The sequence below is a fragment of the Tribolium madens genome, unplaced genomic scaffold (assembly GCF_015345945.1).
Source record: "Tribolium madens isolate multiple individuals breed KSU strain unplaced genomic scaffold, Tmad_KSU_1.1 Scaffold_7;HRSCAF=85;Tcas5.2_LG10, whole genome shotgun sequence".
Lineage (NCBI taxonomy): Eukaryota > Metazoa > Arthropoda > Insecta > Coleoptera > Tenebrionidae > Tribolium > Tribolium madens.
The window spans coordinates 5713840-5738974 of record NW_025401050.1 but is presented as its reverse complement, the minus strand read 5'-3'; the positions used below and the strand labels follow the sequence as shown (position 1 = coordinate 5738974).

Here is a 25135-nt window from a genome sequence, read left to right as displayed (position 1 = left end):
AATGTATTTTATTTTTTGTTACTTTTGTGAGTTAATTTGTATTTTTTTATGTTTAATTAGGATCTCTTATTTCAATTTAAAATAAAAACGTGTACTTAGAGATTTTTGCTTTTTAATCCGGATTCATTCATTTCATTTTAATGGACCAACAAGAAACCCCCCCCCCAAATAAAATCCTGGTTACGGCCCTGTAATTAATTACTGTTGATAACAACAAATTAACAAAAATAATAATTGTGAATTACAACATGTTAATTCAATTTGTCTATTAAGTAAGGTTATATTCTTTACTGTTGTATTTATAGGTAATAAATGTGCTGGTAGTGAAAAAAATATTGTATAAAACACAGTGAAAAAGATTTTCATAGTCATATTATTTAAAAATCTCTTCTTTACCTTGTGATATAATATACTATTTTTACTACTTTCAGACAAATCTCTGTCGCAATTTTATTCCGCCGTTGAAACGTTACAATCCATTTATCTTTTCCTATACGGAAGGATGTTACAATCATTTTAGGTGTTCACGGCAGGATTTGATTGCTAGCTGTAAGAGCAACTGGAGAATAATGTTTTGCACATTAATAACTGCTAGCTTGAAATTAATATGCTTCTAATTGTAGTAATTAAGTAATGTATTTTACTGCCAGATAGTGCAAAATAATTAACCGAATTACAGTTTACACCAAGTTTGTGTACAGAGTGGCTAAAACTGTTTAAAATTGAAATTCAAACCCGGTGTTGATTAGATGAATATTAATTTCGATAGAGAAGTTAGAAATTTCAGTGGCAAATCTCTCAAAAGAGGTTATTAATAATAATTCTAGAGTTATTTGCGACAGATGGTCAAAATTTTAGAATGATTAAAATTCATTTTGAAAAGTAGTGAAAAAATAAGTTTTGTGTTTGAATGTGTTATAGCAGAGATACGGGCTGGAGACGTAATGGCGCAGCGGCACAAGCTCAAAATCGTATAGTCAAATTTATTGGCAATTTGTAAATACGATAATTTTTCTCAAAAAAACGAAATTGTGATAAAATGACACACAAAACTTTGATTATGACTAAAAATTTTATATTTCCTATTTATTTTTGTGTCAAACAGTATTAACATTGGTAGCGACAGCAATTTTATTCATAAAAGAAAGAATTGGCAATTTTGCTTTTCAATCTATTTTGATCAAATTGACATTACATTTCAGAAGACAAAAACCAAAAATTTGTCTAAAAAAATATTCGTAGGCAGAAGTATACATCTAAATGCAATTTGCCTGCAAGTATGTTTAACGTGTTCAAATTAAAAAAAAAATGACACAAACACCAAAAAATCATAATTAACAAATTTTCCGGCTTAAATAATTACTTTTTTATTACAAACACAGTTTTTTAATGTTTTTAACGTTTTTTGTTTTATTCTTTAGCGAAAAGCTCATTTCTACTCATAGACTCGCAGTTGCTGTTACGGTAAATAGCTTTGAATTACAGAAAAAAAGTTAGTCAAAAAAATAAAAAACACAATGATTTACGTACTATTTCTTCGAGTAAAGTTTTAATTAAAAAATGTCAATTATTATAATTTAAATTTAAACTCTGTATTTACTACATGAATATTAACTTCCATAAAAAAGTTAGAGATTTCAGTGGTAAATCTCCCAAGAGGTTATTAAGTTATTTGCAATAGACGGCCAAACTGCCAAAAATCGTGAAATTGAAGATTTCAAAATTGATAAAATTGCACTTCTAAGGGCCCAAAAGTGCATAAAGCATGGTGAAAAAAATTAATTTTGTGTTTGAATGTGTTTGAATTTTCGAATACGCAATTAGTAAATACCTTAAATTAAAAAAAATGTATTGTAAAATACAAAAACTTTGATTACGACTAAAAATTTTATTATTCCATTTGTAAAGTTTGTTATTTTTTTGTCAGACAGTATTAATATTATTCATAATAAAAAGAATTGTTAATTTTGTTTTAAACTGCTTTGAGAAAAATGATATTAATTTCCGAATACGCAAACAAAAAAAATATCTAAAAAAGTGTGATGGCAGAAGTGTTGGAAAAAGCAAAAATCTAAATGACGTTTGCAATGCAAGCATGCTAAACGTGTACTAATTGAAAAAAAGATACAAAATAATTACAATTAAATAAAGCTTGTAAAAAAAGAAAAAAGGCACAATTTTAAAACTGAAAAAGGGGTGAAAATTTCTAGTTCATTTTAGAATAATTACACAAATTTTAGAGCCAAAATAATTGCTTTTGTATTACAAACAATTTTTTTGTGAAAAGCTCATTTTTACCCATAAAATTGCACTAGCTTGTTGTTTGTTTCTATAAATAGCTCTAAATTATATTTTAGACATAAAGTACAGAAAAAAAATTCTTACTCGGCACATTCAATACAAATATGCTCATCTTTTAGTCCTTTAAAGCTTACAGGACTAACTTTGATTGAACCTCTTAAGCATTTAATGAAAGATTAAAAAAAACAAAACAAAAAACACAAAGATTTGCGTACTATTTCTTGCAATAAAGTCTTAATTAGAAAACAATTCAAAAATGAGAAAACCGGACTGACAACTAATAGTAAATCTATCTATACAGGGTGCGCCAGAACTCGCGCCCCAGAGCAAATTTTCAAGTAAGGTAAGATACCAGGGGCATGAAAAAAATGTTTAAAAAATTCTATCTGTCAAAAAACATTTATTTTTTGACATTTAACATTTTTTATATCTATTTAAGGATACTGATGATCTTGTATATGTTGTTTTACAATTATTTAGTAAAGGGACAAAAATTTTGCCAATAAAAGCCACAAATAACATTGAACAGAGTTACAATTTAGGATACAGCTTCCTTGTTTCCTCCTGCCTATAGCAAAAAACTTGGAAAATTATATTTACAACAGAAATAAATAGAGTCAAAGTGCAAACTTTAAACCCTCATAACTTCGAAATTTTTAAAATAGTAAAAAAAAAATAGATAAACAGAGTAACTTCACATTTCGTCTTTGAAAAACAACAAAAGTTTATATCTAAAATCTGCGTGGACGAAGTCACGGGTACAAGCTAGTAAATAGTATAAATGCAATCACACGACTTAAACTTCATCAAACTTTTAGATACACAATTTATAAGTAAAGAAGTTGGTTTGCGAAGCAAAAGTATTGATAAAGTGGAAGATGATGATGATGAAGGTATTTTCCAACAGACAAGAGCAAGCCAGCTTGTAGTAATCTATTAATTAAAGCGACAAAACCGGGTCTCATGGCAAGCCAGAGGACAAAACCGAAACCAAACCTTCACTATCGAGAAAAGCTTTTATAGAATTCCCTGAAACAACTTGCTTGTATTTAAAGTTTAAAAAACGCCACTAAATTGGCCCAAATTATGTATTTTCTGATTCTAGAAAACTTTTTTGATTATTTTCTAATATTCTTCCACGTTGCATTAAATAATAATTAGTCTTTCGGTTAAATTAGCCGCCTTTGCTGTATTGTGATGTTAAATTTTCTTGGCATAGTCGATATGTAAATGTTGCATTCGACGCATTCAAGTTCCCTAACCGAATTTCCTAATAATTGAAATACAAACAAACTTGGAAAACTTTTAGGCCTTGTCTTCTGTATATGAAACTTATTGAATATGAATATGTTTCGTCAAAACTTTCCAACTCCGGATCGATGTAAAGGTTTAGTCCCGTTTTTTGCGATTGTCAAAGCCAAGCTGTCGTAATTAAAATTCCCTTTGACCGATTTCCGGCCATTTCATTTACACGAGCTTTTCTCGTCCACGTTTAATTGGTGTTTGGGGACAAACAACGTGCAAATTCCTTGTAATGTATGAGATGCAGCGTAACCTCTGTTCTGTACTCGCATCCGCTTTACAATTGTTTGAAGCTTCCGGCAATTGTGCTTAATGTATGAACATCCTCTCTTTGTCGAGTGAAGAACACGGAACAAGAACATAGATACTTACCGCGCACCATTTATTAAATCGGCTTGTGTACATCTTCTCCCAGCTCTTCAGATTGTTCAAATGTCGGCTCTTTGCATACGCCAAGTTTGTGTTAATTGATATTGCCTCTTTGAGTTGTGTTAAGGAACAGTTAAGCGTCGCGACGCGTATGAAGCTCATATTTCAGGAATTATTCGCTCAAATGTTAGCTTTGCACAATTATGACACAGACAAAAGCACAAGAATGTGATTGTTGTACCTGCATTAAATTATTTTCAACTTCACACAAACAAAAAAAAACACTAACTAGTCCCATCTTTAGTCTAAATTGATAACACAAGTCGTTCGTTTAGAATTACAATGTTGTATGAACCATTTTTAAATAATTTGCGATTTTCCGTTATCTTACTTTTTTAACATCAGGTAAATCCTAAAAATATTTTTTAGATTTCGCCAAAATGTCAACTTTTGTCTGTAAGTCGAAAATAAAAGACGATAGCGGGATGCGGTTTTAACCAATATTATTTTCTCAAAAAATGAGCCCCAGAATGTATAACACGTTTTTAGCTAAACATCTTAGTTTCGGAGATTCCCTATTCGGACATCCAAAATGCAGCACCCTGTACATTTGAATTCCATAATGACTGTTCTGATCTTTAATGATTTGCGTACCTCGTAATAAAAATTCACTTATGTTTATGTAAATTGAAATAGGAACTATAACTATAAAGTTTTCAACGAAAGAAAACTTTGTGGTTATCTTTATTGATCACTTTATTAACACTAAAAAATCTGTTGTGAACATCACACTACTTTCCTTATCCTACTTATGTGGAAAACATCCTTACAACAATAATTTAATGTTGGAAATCCGAGTAGCAAACTTATGTTTGCTACCTGTCGGATTACACGCGAAATAGATCATAGTTGTCGCGGGTTTGAATCTGAGGTGCAATTTTTTTAGTTCGGTACCCATTATTATTTTTATTTTATCACATTTTACTGTTTAATAAGGCATATTTCATAATTCTAAATAATCCTTATAGAATAAGGAAAGTAAAAAAAAACACCCGCTATTATTCTTACCTTTACAACAATTCGAATTTATTTTTGATAAAAGAAGCAATAACTGTATTTTGAAGAAAACATTATTTTAATGACAGCAAAGAACCGTGATTGTTTTCAAAATCGTGATAAGTTAAAACAACAAAGTTGTATATACCGCACATTCTGTGGAAGCAAATTGTTGGAGTAACAAAGTGGTATGAGTTTCTGTATTGCTTAATTTTTGTGTAATTTTGTATGATAATTAATAGCTTCAAGTTACTAGTAAGTTTCTAAATTTTCGTAACGCTTTTTGATCACACGAACATATTAGAACAAATTCTAATGAGTTGTCACACACTAGATCTTTAAAAATTAATATCTCTAAATGGTTCTAAATGTACGAAACGAACAAAATATGTAAATTATTGAAGATTAAATTTAAAAAGTTTAACGCCGTCATCGCGAAAGCTTTATTTCCTCGATCACTTGTACTTTTTTTAAATTCTTATATTCAATCTGCAATAATTTATATATTTTTATTATCACTTTAGACTGAAGATGGAACTAGTTACTGCTCGAAACATGTTTCAATCAATATAAGCTTTAATTTTGTGCAAAACGACTTTATATCCTGTACCTGTTTTTAGTATGGAAGAACTTTACTCATAGCCCCGCCATAGAAATTCGTAGCATCTAGATATAAAATTATAATGTTGTATTAGACTACACGTTTTTCAAACGAGTTTTTACAGTAACTTACAACATTACGATTAAAAGATAAAGCTCTGGAAAATATTTCCAATACACTAAAAATAAAAAAAATATACCAACAAATGTAAAACATTAAACAATGAACTATGATGAAAAATAAAAATTCTATCGAACTTTTACAGGACGAGTTATTTTTATAGTTTTAAGTCTTAAAAGAGGTCATTTGACTTATAGTGGTAAAAATAATAAAACACCTCTTACGGCCACTTGCAATAAATAATTTTAATTTAATAAATTTAAATTTTATCTTTTACTAATGACTTGTAATAGCAAATCAATTTATTTTTCGTTTAAGCAAGAAAGAAAATGAACTTTTTATGTATCTAGGACTAAATTGCCGTAAAGTAAGTGATGCGAAAATCCGAAAAGGAATTTTCGTAGGATCTGAAATGTGGAAAAATTTTGTGAAAAAATCAAATATGTAATTATGTAACTGTTTGAAATTCTTTTAGGATGGGTATAGTCCACAGATTTTCTGGCAATAATAGAAATAAAAATTATTCTATAGATATCTAAAAACTATTAGAAAATTGTAAACAAATTGCATTTTCGAAATCGATTTTTTTTCTACCAAACTTAAGAACTGTAAGTGATAAACAAGAGCGGTTTTATTAAGATATCAGTGCCACGAAAAAAAGGTATCAAAGTATATATGGGATTTGACAATGATGGGGGACTTCTGCAGGTTTTTGCAAAAGACTTTACTCAAAAAAGACAAAACCAAAATTCTTGAAAAAAAATATTTGTTAAATTTGTGTTCAATTTATTATCTAGTGTTTCATTTTGTGTAGTTTAAAATCAGAAATGGTTTATTACATTTTTTAGTCCACTCTTTTAATATAAAAACAAAAATAACAAAAAACATTACGTGATAGAGAATTTTGGTAATTATTTTTAGATTTTTTTGAAGGAAATTACAAAGAATACAGGTATTTTTTATCAATTTTAGAAAAAAAATTAAAAAATGTTGCGTAATATTAATATTATTTGGCCCAAAAGTCCATAAAAATGGTTATTAAAAGAAAACATTACCAAAAGTGCGTTGAATTTTTAATCATTTAAAGTCCACAAGAAAATCAAACAAAAACGATGGTTAAACGTTGGTAAACGTTCCTGGTAATTTAAGAAAAAAAACTTTTCAATAATTTTGTCAAAACATTTTCGAATCAGATAGTGTGAGGTCTAGACGTGGGTGAGCGGCAAAGCCGCGAATCCCCTATAATTTCTACACAACATTTCCAAATTCGAATCGACCAACACCTAACGAGAAATTTGATGTCATATCACTTCTATTATTATCAATAACGTTAATGTTATCTACTATTAATGAAAAAATATAAAAACTTGGATGAACTGACAGAAGGTAAAGTAATTGAAGAGTAATTGAAAACCAGATTAGCGCTATCCTTTTTATGGACAGAGCTGACAATTGATGTTCCAAACGCCTTTGGAAATGGTCTCTTGAGTATAAAGATTACGGCGATTTATAAATCACGAAGTGTCACGACAACTGGAGCTTTTACATGTCACCGCAAAGCCTATCACAGTCACGAACACTAAAACAACCCCTGCAATAATGGACCAAGGAAACAAATCAAATAAATACACGTAGCTTCAGGAAATCAATGATTGATATTTAACACAATTATTAATTAAAACAGGATGTGATTTTGTATAATTTGAATAACATGTTTTCAAACGAAAATTAAGGATTTCTGAAGAAATATTAGTCTGTTGTTTTAAATAAAGCATCAGCAGGATAAAACAGGAAATAAAAGCACGTGGAGATTCCACTTTTTATAAGAAAATCGATAAAATTTCATTCCATTAAACTCCGCTTGACACATTTGAAATTTAATTTACTTTGATCCACTTACCTGAATACAAAGACATTAATGTTATCGTACAGCTGTGCTAATCTATTAAGCTTAGTGCGTGGTTATTAATTATTACTATGTCAGCAATTTTACAAAAACTGACACTATATCGACAAGTTTTCTTTTACTTCTTTCAAATTATTTTCTTCAAAGATGCTGAGTAAATATTGAGAATACGGCTGAATGTACACGTAAACATTAAATAATGAATATGAATTTGGTGTTTGAACATATAAATCAATAAAAGCGCTACCGGTGATACTATACATAAACAAAAATCGATTAAAAAGAGACTCTGGAAGTTAGCAAAATATTCGCGTTATTCGACTTTTTCCAAACATTTTCGCGAGAGTCGACCCCAAAAAACAATGTTGGAGGTAGTTAAAGCTTGAATTTTTAAAATTCCAAAGAATTTTACAAATGTGGTTCAATATTTTCACTCTTGTCGCTTAGCGCGACCTAATCGCTTTTTCAGCACAAATACAGTATGTGTAATGCTGAAAATGGCTTACTTTTATCAATAAACTTGAAGGTTCCTGAAAATCCAGTGGAATTAACTGTATGAGGTCCAGAATGAAATTCCAGAACAAGTCCAGATCCTGATGAGTAAAGTACGGTGGGAATGTCTGCAAGACCTCCACAAAGTAATGTTTCCCACGGCGTGTATTCATTCACTTCTCCCCGTTCCAAGTGCAAAAAAACTTTCAAGTAGTCGCCGCGAATACAACTGAAAAAAATAACAATTTCAATCTTATTCTGCAAACTCTCCACTTTCAAAATTTAAGTTTTATGTTTGGAAATATGAATTCATCGTAATTTTGACTTTAATTTGAATTCGTCTCATAATAAAATTCCCGGTGTACCGAATCATTAGATTTGTTCTCAGAATGAGAGATCTGTTACCAATTTGTTACTAGAGTAATAATAATTTGTATAACAAAGCACTAGAGTTGAAACTTTTATATGAATATCATGAGAATACTTTTAATAGTTAGAAAATTTCATTTGATGGAAAATCTTAAGTTCCTGTTTTAAATTCAGAATTCCGTAGTTTGTACAGAATCTGTTCAGGAATCTCAAAACTTTAGCTGAACCTTTGAATTCAAGGTTGAAAAAAAATGTGTCCGGAAAAGTGCTATTTTACGGACTATTTTGAATTACTTTACGTTCAATTTATAGACGATTTCAGAAAAAAATATTTTTTTGAATAAATTTTATAAATGAGGTTTCCTTTTATTAAAAACTTTTTTCTTGTTTTAAATTCAAAATTTTGTTTTTATGAAATTTGTGCAGAATTTCAAAACTTTAGTTCTGAAGCTTAAAATTCAAGACTAAAAAAGAGATAGTGTCCGGAAAAGTGTTACTTTACAAATTATTTTGAATTACTTTACAGACTAGAGCGTTAAATTTATGAACGATTACAGTCTCTGCAGAAATTGTTTAGGATTTCAAAACTTTAGCATTAGAGCGTTAAAATAAAGATTAAAAAATAGTAGTGCCTGGAGAAGTGTTCTTTACGAACTATTTTAAGCTACTTTACAGGCTATTGCCTTTAATTTACAGAAGATTAGAAAAAATAATTTTTGAAATTAATTTTAATAATCAAGATTTCATTTAATTAGAAATTAGAATTCTGTAGTTTTTTTAGAGTTTCCTCAGAATTACAAAACTTCCGCTGTAAAGCTTTAAATTCTAGATTGAAAAAACGAAAGAAAAAGTACTACTTTATGGACTATTTTAAGTTACTTTACAGACTATTGCGTTCAATTTACGAATGATTTTAGAACAAAATAATTTTTGGCAACAATTTAAATAATCTGAAAATTTCGTTTGATAGAAAATTTTAATTCCATAGTTTTTACATAAATTTGTGCTGATTTTTTAAACTTCAGCTTTAAAGCTTTAAATTAAAAATTGAAAAATGGTAGTGTTTTTAAAAGTGTTACTGTCCGGACTATTTTGAGTTACTTCGCGTTCAATTTAAAGACGATTTAAAAAAAATAAAAATTTTAGATTAATTTTAATAATCAAGATTTCGTTTGATTAAAAATCCGAATTTTGTAGTTTTTATAGAATTTGCTTAGAATTGCAAAACTTCAACTGTAAAGCTTTAAACTCTAAGCTGAAAAAAAGATAGTGTTTTATTTTCATAGTACTTTTGTACTACTTTACCGACTATTTGAAGTTACTTTACAGATTATTGTGTTTAATTTGCGGATGATTTCAGAATAAAATAATTTAGCAATAATTTTAAAAATCAGAAGATTTCGTTTGATGTCAAATTTTTATTTCCAGTTTTAAATTAAAAACTTTTTATCTTCAGCTTTGAAGCTTTAAATTAAAAATTAAAAAGGGTAGTGTCTTTAAAAGTGTTACTTTACGGATTATTTTGAGTTACTGTACAAACTACCGCGTTCAATTTAAGAACGATTTAATTAAAAAATTGAGACTAATTCTAATAATTAAGATATTGTTTATAAAAAAATCCAAATTCTCTATTTTTTTATAGAATGTTTTTAGAATGGCAAAACTTCAACTGTAAAGCTTTAGATTCTCGGCTAAAAAAAAGATAGTGTCCGAAAAAGTACTACTTTACGGATTACTATAAGTTACTTTACAGACTATTGTGTTCAATTTATGTATGATTTTATAACAAAAAAAAAATTAGCAATAATTTTAATAATCACTAGATTTCGTTTGATGGAAAATTTTTATTTTTAGTTTTAAAATCAAAATTTTAATTTTTACATGAATTTGTTCAATTTTTTAAAACTTTAGCTTTAAATTAAGAAGTGAAAAAAGGTAGTGACTTGAAAAGTGTTACTTTACAGACTATTTTGAGTTACTTTACAGACTATTTTGAGTTACTTTGAGACTAATTTTAATACGAAATCAAGATTGCCTATTATAATTTTGTATTTTTTTTTAGAATCTGCTTAGAATTTCAAACCTTCAGCTGTAAAGCTTTAAATTTTAGGCTAAAAAAAATAGTGTCCAAAAAAGTACTACTTTACAGATTATATTAAGCTACTTTACAGACTATTGAAATTAATTTCCTAACAAACTTTAATAATCAGAAGATTTCGTTTAGTAAAAAATCAGAATTCCGTAGTTTTTACAGAATTCGTTCAGAATTTTAGAACTTCAGCTCTGAAACTTTGAATTCTAGACTGAAAAAAGGTGGTGTCCGGCAGCCTACCGATAAATCCGAAGTTTGCGTGTTTGTGAAGAACGAAATACTTCGACTTTCGCTAAAAGGGTGGGAATGCCACATAAAATGTAATATTTCTTGCTGGCTTACTGTAGAGACCGGAAATAAAGCTTTTTGGCTTTTATTAAAACCGTGAAAATGCTCGAAAACACTGTTAGCGCATCGATTACATATTGATGAAAGGTGGGTACTCGACTTAGCCAACCGATTGTCAGGCAAGTTGATTGATGTTTGGTATTCGTGGGGTTTCATCGCATTTATCTCTCAATTACAACAAACTGGTGTTGGTGGAGTGTTCGAGGACTTTCACGTCAATACTTAATGACACCGAAAAAAAACATTTGATAGAATTGTCGAATATTTCAAGCAAAAAGCCCACATTCTAAATCTCTCTTTTAGTTATTCTCTTGATCTCACTTTTCCTCCCCGAAAAAATCCCCGGATTTCTAGTATTACAGTTGCAACTCTTCGTGAATTGATAAAAATCTTTGATAGACATGCGTGGAATACTAATTCTCCCAACACGTTATTGGCCTAGGGATTTTACAAAAATCTCCTCATTTCCATTCACTGCATATTTCCACACAAATGCTCTCCACTAATTGTGATTTTCTGACGCTGGGTTAATATTTACGTTTTTCAATGGCTGCCGCATTGTTGTGGCCAAATTTCAGAATTAATCTATGTTGTAAAATCCTTTTTTGTTCCTTAAATTTTCATGAGTTTGCCAATTAACGAACTTAGTTTTATTTACTGAAAAGCTGAAAGCTCCAGAACTACATTTAATTCCGGATTAAGTTATTCTCAAGATTCTTCGCTAAAAGTCGATCTTAAACTTTTCTAGGTTCGTATTTTTCCGAGTTGTAAAACTAATTAATCGTTAAATGCACTGAATAATTTAAAATTCAACGATAAAAGCTATGATGAAGACTTGCGATTCAAGCAAATGGAGTGATTCTAATTTCAGTTGGTAACTGTCAGTATTGACAGATGTTGATTAGTCTTTCTAGCGCCCTGATGAATGATTGAAGAGTTCTTATTATTTGCTCAGGACTGAATCTGATCTTCGTTCTCTTATTTCCTCAGCTTCGCCTGCCAGAGACACTTTAAATTACGACAAAATTGTGTTTCATTACAAAATTGTTCGAAAAATTGATTGTCGTATGCTGAACAGTTATCGAATTGAATTTAAAATTATAATGATTTTGGGGGCACATTTTAGATAGTCCAACTTGAAAAAAATATTGTTAATAGCAATTTCAACCTTAGAGACGCAAAAATGTAAATTATTATATCCGCAAACGTCACAAAAGTGACCATTTTTATGACTTTCACCATGACATTATTGACATTTACCAATTATGTTCTTTCTTGTCTCTTTCGCTGCTACAATAATTTCTGGAGAGGTACATTGTCGATTAACAACATTTGACATTTTGCACTACTAACTGCACTAATTAGATTAATAAGCACAAAAAACCCTAACACAAATTTTGATTCTAATAACGTGTGATGTTTGTTTATAAGCGTTGTTATGATTTTACTACTTGAAAAGCAAATTTTTGGTTCATTTACGTGCTGATTATAGTGTTGCTATTTACTCTCAATTTGAATACGTTTGCGGATAAAATAGTGTATGTTATTTGGAGTAAAAGTGAGTTTATGTGGCTCAGCTAAATTATTTGTCTGACTACGTTTGACAAAATAAGTTTTGCTATACAGGGTTGTTCATAAATATGAAGCAATATTTGAACCTCAAAAATGACCCATCAAATGATGTTAATTTAAATAATAACTCGTGTCCTATCTCTACTGATAAGAATTTTCCATCCCTCGGAATGTGGGTATGGAAATTTGATTTTTTTGTAATAACTTTGGAACTATTTGACCAAATATTATAAAATTTGGACAAGTACGAGGTCGAAAACCTGTGCGATTTGTTTTCGCGCTGTGTGAAATCTAACGCACAATTTACACTCGAATGTTTTGTATTTTTTTATTCAACGTATTTTTTTTGTATCCATTATAAAAAATAAATCGTTATTCAACGAATTTTTGTTTCCATTATAAAACATATGTCGTTATGAAAAAAAAATGTTCGTAAGAAAAAAATTATTTATGGTCGTAGGAAAAATAGTGTACAAAACTTGCAGCAAAGTGTCTAACGCACTCGCGGTATTGCCTGCACTCGGCTAACGCCTTGTGCGTTATTTATCACTTTCCGTGCTCGTTATGTAATACACTATTTTGTACCAAATTTGGTTGATTATCTATAATTTTTTTAGTTAAAGGTAACACCAACTTTAGAATTACTTTTTTTGCTACAGCTATCGCAAATTGGAAATAATATAAAAAATATTTAGAAAACGCTGACATTTTGCTTTTTTTTTCTCAAAATACATGTTGGATTATAGATATTTAATCCAAACCATTTTAAATGCAATTTTTATCACATATTATCTAAAATGCAGCATAGTTTTTTATTATTAATTTTTCAAACTAAAAATTTTAGTAAAAATCGAAATTTCATTTATACAAAAAAGTTTTAAAACATTTTCTATATGCTACATTTTAGCTATTATTTTTTTAATTTTTTTAAATTTTTTACACGATGGCTAATAGAAAAACAGTTTTACCATCATCAAGAATTTTCAGAAAAAGCTCCTTCTTGGGAACTAGTCCAGAAACTAGTGATTTGTTTAAACTAAATTTCCCAGGGAGTAACTTAATAATGTCTTAGAAAAAATAAATACCTTGAGTTCTACAAACGAGTCATTTACTAAAGTTAGTAAAAAACAATCTGAAAAAACTGACAAATTTAAAAAAATTATTGCTCTTATTGTGGTAGTCCTGAAAATTTAATTAATAAAGCAAAAAATAGGTTGGAAGAATTTTTGCCCAAGGCAAGATTTCCTGATTACAAAAAATCTTATTGATTTTTTATGCCAGGAAAAATTAGGGCTATATAATTCTTCTATACTTAATAGTAATCTGTGTGACTATAAAATCTGAAAAAAATATTTTTTGGTTTTTGTCTCAAAAACTATGATTTTTTAATTTTAGGCTTAAAAACTCTAAAATTTAAATTTTGAAGAGAGAAAAAAGCAATTTTGAAATCTCCATACAAAGTTACACAAACACCTTGTAATAACCGAAAATAAACATTTTGCTTTTTTTCTTAAATAATCTTAAAGTTTTATCTTAAATTCTTTCCCCAGAAATTTTATTTTAAGAGCTTGACATCATGTTTTTATAGGGTTTTCGTTTTTTAAAATTTTGTATTCAAGGTATTTCAAAACTGTGATATTGTATAATGAGAGAATGCACCCAAAAATTTGCGTTTAATTAATTAATTATTTTATAATATCCTTGATTTTTTTCTTAAAAGTTCTCAATTTTTTGAACTTAAATAACTGAAGAATTATAACAATAATTCTAGCAATTTTTTGTGACTGAATAAATTAGTACAATTTCTTTTAACTGAAATAAATGTCTGTATTTCTCTTTTGTGGGTTTTGTGGTGTTTTTAAAGCGTGTCATGTGGTCAAAGTATCGTTTTGGAAGAGGTATGAGGGTTTTTATCTGGGCTTCAAGCTTTTCAACGTCAGGTGTGAAATCGATCATCCCCTGAGGAAATGAAGCTCCAATCCCGAGTCCCTGAGCTCTTTCCATATTCAATCTTTCAGACAAATGTCGCTTATATGGAAATATATCATGATAAATACACTGAAATTCGTTTTCTTCAGGGATCCACTCGATTCAAAAGAGAAAAATAGCCGAACGAAGGCAATCAAAGGAAGCACTGTCTTGTAATAGTAACTGGGTTTGTGGCTTTTAGTGCTGAGTGCGGTGTTGACGGAAAATTCAATTTGTTCGACTAATGTTGTGAAATAGGATCGAAATCTTGTTTTTTTTAAGCTCACAAGAATTATTTTCATGAGAAAGGTATTTGTCAAAAAAGTCGCTATTCATAGTGAAAAAGTAAGATGAATGAACATCAACTTCTCTTATTACGCTCCAAGTCCTCATATTTTTTCCCCTGAAAGTAATTTTTGTTGATTAAAAAAGGCAGGTGATAAATTCGAATCGATCACTGAACTCTTTTAATTAAGACACAGTAGCCTTCGATAAAACTTTTTTGATAACAAAATTTATGATTGAAGTGATAAGAATCTAATTCGTCTGAAACTGTCGTCAAAGCTGTCTTTGTAATGAGTTGGGTCGGCTCTAAATAGGCCGTTTCTGGCCAAATAAATTTTGCACAATTGTAATACATTCATTAGCAAACAAATGATAATGAAGAGATACAATCTATTGTGCATTACTGTTGACAGTTGTCACAACTCCGTTTCAGGATGTTCATGCATGAAAGAAAACTTTGTGTATTTCCCTGAAAGCAATTTGTTCTCAGTACACAAAAAGTTTTGTTTATTTTTCTACAAATAGTAGATTACACACCGAAGTGAAAAGTGTGTTATTTCTATCGAGAAATAGAACGTTTACAAAAATACTTAACTTTATCTCTGTCTATTTTTTTGCATTCACAAGCGCATTTTTGATTTTCGTAAAAAAATAAATAGTATATTACATATCGAGGTAAGAGGGGCGCCGAGAAATGATAAAGCAACGACCAGCAAGATTTGTATACTATTTTATTTACAATTATCCTCCATAAAGACCACAAAGTTAATACCGAATTTATCAAGTTTTGAAAAACATGATAGTGAGTTAAAAAAGTCCACTAGTGATCTTTAAATGGTAAAAAAAAATATAGTCTATCGACTAAAATTATTTTCAACTATACAGTGTGTCTTAAAAGAAGTTACAATACAAGCTTGTGTTTTTTTTTTTAAATAAAACACTAAGTTTCTTAGAATTTTTGGATGTAGATATTTATGACAATGTTTTTAAGTTAAACTTTTATTAGTCAATTTTGCTTAGCTTTAAAAATATGGTTTTTTGACGAAAACATGCACTTTTTAAAAATTTATTACACAAAAACTAATACATCTAGAAATATTTTTTTTACTTCTGCAAAGAAGAAGGTACAAGCTATAAGGTTATTGCATTTGCAAAGATAAAAAAAATAAGGCGTTTGTTCAAAGTTCAATAACTTAAAAAATTAAATGAAACACCCTATTTATTGTTTATGCATTTAAAAGATTATTAAATTGTCTTTCTAAAATTATTTACTTTGAGGTGTTTAACATCAATAACTTAAAAGATATTTAACATTAAACATAAAAAAAATATTTTTGTTTCAGTTGCCAAAACGCGCTCAGTTGTACAAGAAATGGAAAAAATATCACTTAATAATCACATTTGTGTTAAACTGAATCCATTATTCTTTATTTTTACAATAAAATAATTTGAATTTCAGTATTTATAATGACATTTACAATCTCTGGATAATCTTTTATTTATTAATACTAGACATTAAAAATTTATTTTTTTAGATAGACAATTTATCAATCTTTTAGATGCAAAAATAAAAAATAGGGTGTTTCATTTAATTTTTTTAGTTATTTAACTATTAATAAACTTCATAATTTATTAATCTTTACAAAAGCAAAACACTAAAAAATGCTACAACTTTAAATTCTATACTTTCTTCTTTGAAGAAGTAAGAAAAAAATTGTTGTAGCTGTCTTGGTTTCTGTGTAATAAATTTTTTAAAAGTGCATGTTATCGTCAAAAAAACGTCTTATTTCTAAAACTAAGCGAAATCGAATAAAAGTTTAGCGTAAAATCATTGTTTTAAAAGGCTACATCCAAAAATGCCAAGAAAAATACGGTGTTTCATTTAAAAAACACAAGTTTGTATCGTAACTTATTTTTGGGACATGCTGTATGGTTAAAAATAATTTTAAATAATGCACTAGATTAGTATCTATCAATGTTCTATACAATTTCTTTTTATTTTACTGTTTAAAGGTCACTATTGGACTTTTTCAACTCGCTGGGACATTCTGTATAACAGTTCAAGTTGGGAAGTGGCTCTTTTCCCACCTGAACCTGATATTTAATATCACTTTTTAATTGAAATTGAAATCTAATGTTTTCCAGCTTTTCACATGCAAGATGATTTGATTATGACTTTATGATTATGAATAAAAAAATATTCCAAAAGTTTGACTCTTCGATCGTGTTAGCTGTTTTCATAGTCATGGCAACAAATGGAATAGAGATAAGTAATGGAGATAGGCAATAGTATAGAAGTAGGTAACAGGAGGTTGGAAATGAGTCACTTTCCAAACTTCGTCAAAGTCAGAAAAGTCAACATTACGTATACGGTTGTGAATAAAAATGTGCGAGTCACGTGGTGTGAACATCATTTTATTATGTTGCTTGGTGTAAAATCATTCTCTGCATACTTGATGAGAGTTTCATCTTTTTCAATGCATGTCTAGACTTGGCAATTCACGTAAAATCATGTTTTACATCATCAATATTATTGCGATGTAAGGCATGACTTGTGATAATGTCACCTGAAGCAAATCGATCATAAGCTGAAACGTGTTTGAGCAAGAGGATTTATAATTATAGTAAATAAATTAAAAATGAAATGTGTAAACTTATAATTCTTGTTTTGTTTTAACTTTTTTTGGTTTGAAATGTGTTGCGACAAAGTTATGAATCTAAATAAAATTTTATATTTGCTCTGCAAGTGTAAATCTAAATGCACTCGTAAAAGTGAAGTTTTAAAATTTATTATAATGCATTACATGTACTAAGGCTTGTACAAAAGGAACATAAATCCGCTTACAGTGTAGTCAAAAAAATAGTTATTTATGTATCAAGCCACTAAAGTCTTATTTTTTATTACGAATGCAAAATTGCAAACGATTATACACACAATAACATACATAATACACAAAATTGTAGTATAATGGGCTACTTTAGTGGCGATTTTAGCTTCTGTTAACGATTGCAAAAAAATATTTATTTAATGTTGTTGATATTAGTAGTAAATGAGGGTAACATGACGTATAATTTCTGTAATAAATTTTGTGTTCTCATTAGTAACCAAACGACATACGTGAAGCAATTAATTTTAATTTCCAACAAATAAACGTTAATTATTACCTTCGCTGATATATTAAATATTTATTGCTAAATCGTTTCCAATAAAACAAATATTGTTTTCAAATTTTGAAACATGTGAAATTAATAAAACTAATCGCCTGCTTTTTAAAATAATTACTTTTTCCGGATATTTAAGTAAACAAATATTAATAAAACATTTATACAGGGTGCGCCAGAACTCGCGCACCAGAGAAAATTTTCAAGTAAGGTAAGATACCAGGAACATGAAAAATGTTTAAAAAATTCTATCTGTCAAAAAATTTTGACATTTATTTTTTGACATTTGACATTTTTTATATCTATTTAATGATACTGATGATCTTGTGTATGTTTTTTTAAAATTATTTAGTAAAGGGACAAAAATTTGGCCAATAAAAGCCACAAATAACATTGAACAGAGTTACAATTTAGCTTCCTTGTTTCCTCTTTTAATAGCCTATAGCAAAAAAACTTGGAAAATTATTTTTCCGACAGAAATAAATAGAGTCAAAGTGCAAACTTTAAACCCTCATAACTTCGAAATTATTAGAGATAGAATTTTTTAAATATTTTTTCCATGTTCCTGGTATCCTACCTTATATGACATTTTTTTTTGTATATCATTATTGAAAAACATTTAAAAAATGCGCGAGTTCTGGCGCACTCTGTATATCATTATTGAAAAACATTTCAAAAATTCTCTCTCTTTTTCTCTTTTAATTATCTTGTCGTATTTCAAACAAGAAAGTAAATAACAAACAAAAAAATAAATTGGTTTAATTTTAGTGTGAGCTTCGGATATTTTAATCAAGTGTTATTAATAGAGGATATTAAACTTGTAAATTTGCTTGCGTTATGAACCGATAGGATAAGGAAGATGTTCCCTTTATTGACATATTACCGTCAGTGGGTAAACAATGGCCTGGATATTACGGCCGTTATTGAACGTTCAGCTGACACGGTCAGTTCGCATATGCTGCTATAAAATATTTTTTCACTACTAGTTGTAAAAAATACCATTATTTACTTTGTAGAAACGTTGTGAAATTGTTTTCTCCTCTAGTGGTTAATAATCATTTTCATTGTTGACCGAGGGGCCGTTAGCTCTGGAATTAGTTGTACAAATTTGAATTTTAATCGAAATTGCTTAGAATTATTTGGAAGTATTTAGAATTAGTGAAATTATTTGTAAATTACTGGAATTTTTAAATACTTTATTTATTGATTACATTTTTAAAGGAAACTAACGTTGTAAAGGGCATTAACTAGAAGGTATTTAAAAAACGTCAAAGACGATGAATACGCGAATTCCTTATATTAAAATATCGACCATAAAATAATTATAATTTTAATTAATAAAATAATCAGCCTCATATCAATAATTTGCAATGAAACAATTTGGTTTGAAATAACTAATAAATATTATTTTGGTATTTAGTTTTGTAAAATGTTTATTTTAGCGATTAAATTTATACCACACCTGAACACTATTCGAAATTAATAAGGCTTAAGGCTTGTTATAAACGAAATTGTAAGTTTTCTATGCATATTTAATGTTTTTTTATTAAAATAAGTCAAATAAAAAATGCATATTTTGGCAACTTCGTGCATATTTTAGGAAATATTGCATATTTTCTTCACAAATTTCCGATTAAAAATCTCAGTTCAAGTTAAAAATTGGACAGTTTAAGAAAAATGATCCGATTAGAAAATATGTTAAAGAGAAACCAACCGGTAATTAGTATTAGTATCCTGCTGAGTGTTTCCTTTTATAATTCGTTTTATACAGAGTGAATATAAACTATAAAACCAAACGGTTTTTTTAAATCATTTGCCCCCAGAAAATAATAATTATTATAAATTAAAGTAATATAAAAAAATGTGATCGTATTTTGAGAACGAAATTTTGTCTTGTTTTTGAGTTAGGTATACGATTTTTTTGTCAAAATTGCAGTTTATGTTTTTTTTTTAATTTAATACAAAGTACATAGATAATTGTAATTCTTAAATCATATCCTTCAAAAAGAAAAATGTTTTTTTTGTATATGTTCACTAAAATAGCAGTTTTGAAGACTCATTTGAGTCTCTAAAATGAGTCTTTTTCGGAGTCAACAAAATAGTACGTTAAATGTTTATTTTAGGTACTCAGTCCTCAAAAACAGTTTTTCCGGAGGAAAAAGTCAATTTGGTTACTATGTTAGAAAATTTTTTTGATTATTAAGATGTGTGAATTCGTTTTTGAGAGCATTAACAAAATTTAGTGTACTCTGGATAAAAATTTATCCCAACTTTGATTTTTTATAAGTTTTGCATATCGATGCATATTTGGCATATATTGGTGTGTGCATTTTTTGTGAAAATACGTGCATATGTATACGCATATTTTACGAATTTTTCGTGCATATATTACAAACCTTATTAATTAATTAACAACTTAAGTTGTGATTTCTAACAAAATGTAATCTTAAAAATTTTTTATTTAATTTTAAATTATTCCAGGGTTTAAGCGGTTGAAGAAAGAAAAAAAATATTTATATCCTTTTGTAGAGAATTTAATTCTCTAAGATTTCTTTATTTATATTTCGTACAATCTTCATGGTTAATGCGTCATTTTAAGATAAATGTCTTATTGCAATGAATGTTTTAATACATACAAGGTGTTAATAAGAAATTGTAAAATATTTTTAGCAGGTCACTATTCCAAACAATAAAATGAACAAAAAACTTTCCTAAATTTTTTGGTGATTTTTGAAGGGCTGTATCTCATTATATATCTAGATTTAAAAAAAAAACATTTTAAAGCTTTAAGTCAATGCATAAGCCGGATATCATGTTTATGTACCTTTAATATGTTTTTTTCATATTCTCTTTATGTCAATTTGTTGCTGAGATATTTGAATTGAAATGGAAAAGGATTCTATTGTCTTTGATCATCGATATTTCAGTAACTAACGACCACAAAGAGAATTTAAGAGTAGTGTCAAAAAGTGGAATAAATGTCCTACAAGATCCTTTTTGATTAAAAAAAAAATTGCGCCCTTTGATATTGATTTATAGAAAAGAGAAAAAATAACTTTTTGCGTTGTTTTAGTAAATCTACTGTGTATTCCCTAATATTGATGGGGAGACTAATGTTTTTAGGTGTTTTTACAGCTTAATGTATCCCCCATAGCTTTGTTAATTTTTAAATCGATCCCTCAAACCGATTGATAAAAGTTTTACAAAAGAATTTTGTCAAATTGAGAAAAACATTTTTTTTTCTGCTTGTTTTACAATTTTGCATGAATTTTAAGTTAAATTTTACAAAACAATTAAAAAAATTTTTTCTTTAAATTATTTTTTATTTTTAGCATATAAAAAATTTAATGTTTTTGCGCTTTTACTTAGGATTGCCTAACAACCGGAGCCCAAAACAAATTTTCCCCAAAAAATCTCAAAACTAGAAACTTGAAATTTAAAAATGTTTTTTTAATCTAGGTACGACCATTTTTCGATGAGTTACAGCCTTTCAATCATCACCAAAAAATTGAAGACAATTTTTGTTTCTTTAATTTTTAGGAGTAGTATAAAATGAACCAAAACAAACAAAAAAGTCTAAATGAACGTGTTTATTAAGACTTTTTTGTTTATTTTGGTCTATACTATTACCACCTTAAATATTTTACAAACTTTTTTTAACACTTTGTACACCCGGGGAAAAAACTATTCACCAGTCTAACTTTCTGCTCACACTGCGCTTTGTTGCAATAGTGTTTCCGACTAACTAGTTGGGGAGCAGGTAATATGTCGAAAGACCCTTATGTAGGAAATTGGTCCGGATACACGTTTCTTCAAAACGGTCTTTTTCTGAAAATTTCTTCAATGAGTATTGATTATTAAATGGTGATTCTGATTATAATAATTTGCAAAATGACACTAAACAAATTTTAAAGGAAAAAAATGCATGCCCATGTATTTTATTACCTTAACAAATTTTTTATGATTTACTTTTAATTTTATTAACAAATAGCTAGTTTCTTCTGTTTTTTATATTTATTTTTATTACTTCTAAACAAAGCAAAAAACCCAAAGTGGTAAATTTAATGCCATAATAATAATAATAATAATAATAATAATAATAATAATAATAATAATAATAATAACTGATATTATACAGTATGTCCACGGATTTTTTTATTTTAGGCTAACACTGCAAAAGGAAAACATTTTTTGCTTCACTTGAAACCAATTTTAAAAGTTCATTATTTTCACTCAGTGGAAAGAAAATGTAATTTTTCTCTTAATTTTGAGCTTGTAATAACTAATAACACTATAGTCTACAAACAATAAGATGTTTAATATACCTTTAATCAAATTATTATTTTTATGTTAACTTACCTTTAATTAAACAAAAATAATTGTTAAATTTTTCTATCACGTCACACTTTTTTTGTTACAGACGATAATTTTCCTGCGTTCTGCCTCCGATTTAAAATTTATTTAAATTCAAATTGTTGCAAAATTATTACTATATGGATCTAAATAGGTCTTAAAAACATTTCACTCGCATTTGGACTTCTTTTCTAAAAATTTAGGGAGCATGAGTGACAAACAAGACGAGCGTTTTCATCAAGATCTGAAGGGTTTTCAAGATCGACACGAAGGTTTTTGGGATGATAATATGTTAGTAGATTACTGTTGGATTTCTRTAAAGAAAACTGATCCAAAAAGTATAATAAAACCAAGTAAAATAACTCACTTTTAATATGTTTTTTGRCGGTTTTKGTATTTTTGTTAATTACATWTTTCTTAAACGTAACGTGGTGGACTTTTTTAAATAGTTTTTCACTTGAACTCAGTGCCTCAAAATCTATAAGAAATTAACTTTCAGCTAAGGTATAAAAATCGTGTAAAGTAGTGTACTTAATTTTTTTTCTGCGTTTTAAATTCCATCACATCGATGGAATTGACGGAAAATTAACTTTTCTTTCCACTTTCCACAGATTTGCTCATTTCAGATAAAGCAAAAACAACCCTTGCTGTTAAAGTGTTACTTTATCTACTCAAAAGAGTTTTTAAAGAAATAGTTTAACATCTGCTGTAGAAAAAAAGTATTTCCTTCACTTTTTGAGCACAAAGTCAAAGGTAAAAATTTGTTTCCTTTTGACTGGCTATTATAAAATGTATTATTAAGTTCAGAATTCACACTTTATTAAAAAATTCTGGCATGTAAAACTAGTTCTACAATTTTGATTTTTGAAAGCTGTAGATAAAGAACCTTAAAAGTCAAGTCAAGCTAAAAATGTTTTTTCTTTGCAGTCTTGGCGTAAAATCAAAGGTAAAATTTTTTTTTTCTTGTAAACTAATCCGGGAACATACTGTATACTTGCAAAATACATTTCTTAAATAAATTTATCTATTTGTAATTTAATAATTGGAGCAAGCTTGTTTATTAAAATCACAATATTCAAGTAATTTTCGCAAAAAGACATTTTTCGGGTCCGGACCAACTTCCTAAATAAGGGTTTTTCGAGATTTTACCTGCTCTCCAACTAGTTAGTCTGAAACGCCATTGCGACAAAGCGCAGCCGGAGTACAAACTTAGACTAGTGAATAGTTTTTTCCCCGGGTGTACATACATAAAAAAAAAATCCTGTATTATTTTGAAAATCGATTTAGACTTACCTTCATTTTCTTCAAATGGCTTTTGATTTTTTCATTTTTTTTCTACTTTATCCTAAATTATAGGTTGCATATATTTATTTATTAATGGCTGAACGTTAAGAATATGTACTTAAATTTTTTATTACAATCATTAGAATTAATTTTTCGGATTATTGGAATTTCTTTGAATTTTTTTTTTTGGGATGAATGGAATTTGGTAGAATTATTTTAGAATTGAAATTTCTTTTGGAACAATGTTTTAAGCCTAAAATCCGGACTTTAGTAACTACGAATGATAAGAAAGCGAGAGAAGAATAGGCGTTGTCGAGTGATGAAAGCCGATGCAATATGTCCAGGAAAGAACAAGTCATAAGTACTATCGAAAACAATTTTCCAGGTCTGAGAGTGGCAGAACGTGTTCGACACAAAACATCCAGTCTCGTCTTGTTTTTATATCCTGATGAGCGTGAGGTTAATACGAACAAGCGGCTTCAATGATATCTCACGTATCCTCCCTGAAAAAGGTTTCATTCCCATCAATGTACTGAATTTAATTCGTTCCAAGTGGCTATAGTCACGCCTCATTTTTCGCGAATATTAAAATACTGATTTTATTTCCAGTTTCAAAAAAATGCCTTGAATAAGAAATGAAAACGCACGTCGAGAATTTTGTTCTTCCATTTCCATAACTCAAACATAATTTCATTTGATTCATGTCGTTTTATTTGAAAACTAATTTATGTCTCATGAAAATGCAATAAAATTTACTCTCGCAGGTATGGCAAAATTACAATCTTGTTATTTTGTTTAATACAATAAAATTCTTTGCTGTTTTCCTAAATTGTTTCCATTACACGTTGGAACAAAGCGTGATTTAATTTTCTTGTTTTGCCTTTCACTTTTTCGACGCGAATTTTGCTTTTTTATTTTTTTGCTAGTTGTGTGTTTACTTGCCTTGTAATAAAAAATAAGACTTTAGTGTCTTGATATACAGGCTGTCCCGGCTAAACCTCACATTAGAAGTATTCTAACAATGACATTTATTTAAAAAAAATTTATAGCCATAATCGGTTAGGTTCTGCTCAATAAAAATAAATATTTTCAAGATGGCGGCACTTTCTGTTACACCGGAATGAACTGCGTTATTTTAAATAGAAAGTTATGTTTTTATTGCGTTTTTGGATTACTCAAGTGATTTTGAGAAAGTTTTTATTAGCCTTCTCTATACATAAATTTAACCGTTTTCAAAATATTTAGGCTTTTTTTAAATTTCTTGGATTTGAATCTTTCTATTCAAAAATCGATAATTCTACCATTTTTTATTATGTTGAAACCGTATTTGGGTACACGAGAGAGAAAGGTTAAAACTTTTCTTTGGTGTATTCGTAATTGAAAAAATAATTAACAAACCGACAAAATGTAAGGTTACTTCAAATACCTGTAACTAAATTTTTCTAAATAAAACACCCTAATTTTTTCATCACTAAATGGAAGAGAATTTAGTTCGATCTGTATTAACATTCCCTTTACCTATGTTTGATAGTTTTCAAGTTATAGTATATAACTT

General features: G+C 28.5%; 1 protein-coding gene across 3 annotated transcripts in view; it reads right to left on the bottom strand.

Moving 5' to 3' along the window:
- Positions 1–25135, bottom strand: part of LOC123009503 (suppressor of lurcher protein 1) — a 190375-nt gene that overhangs the window by 90272 nt on the left and 74968 nt on the right. For all 3 annotated transcript variants that reach the window (XM_044405879.1, XM_044405880.1, XM_044405878.1), the window contains one exon: positions 8162–8376. In XM_044405879.1, the coding sequence (XP_044261814.1) occupies positions 8162–8376 (215 nt within the window). The remainder of the gene's footprint in view (positions 1–8161; positions 8377–25135) is intronic.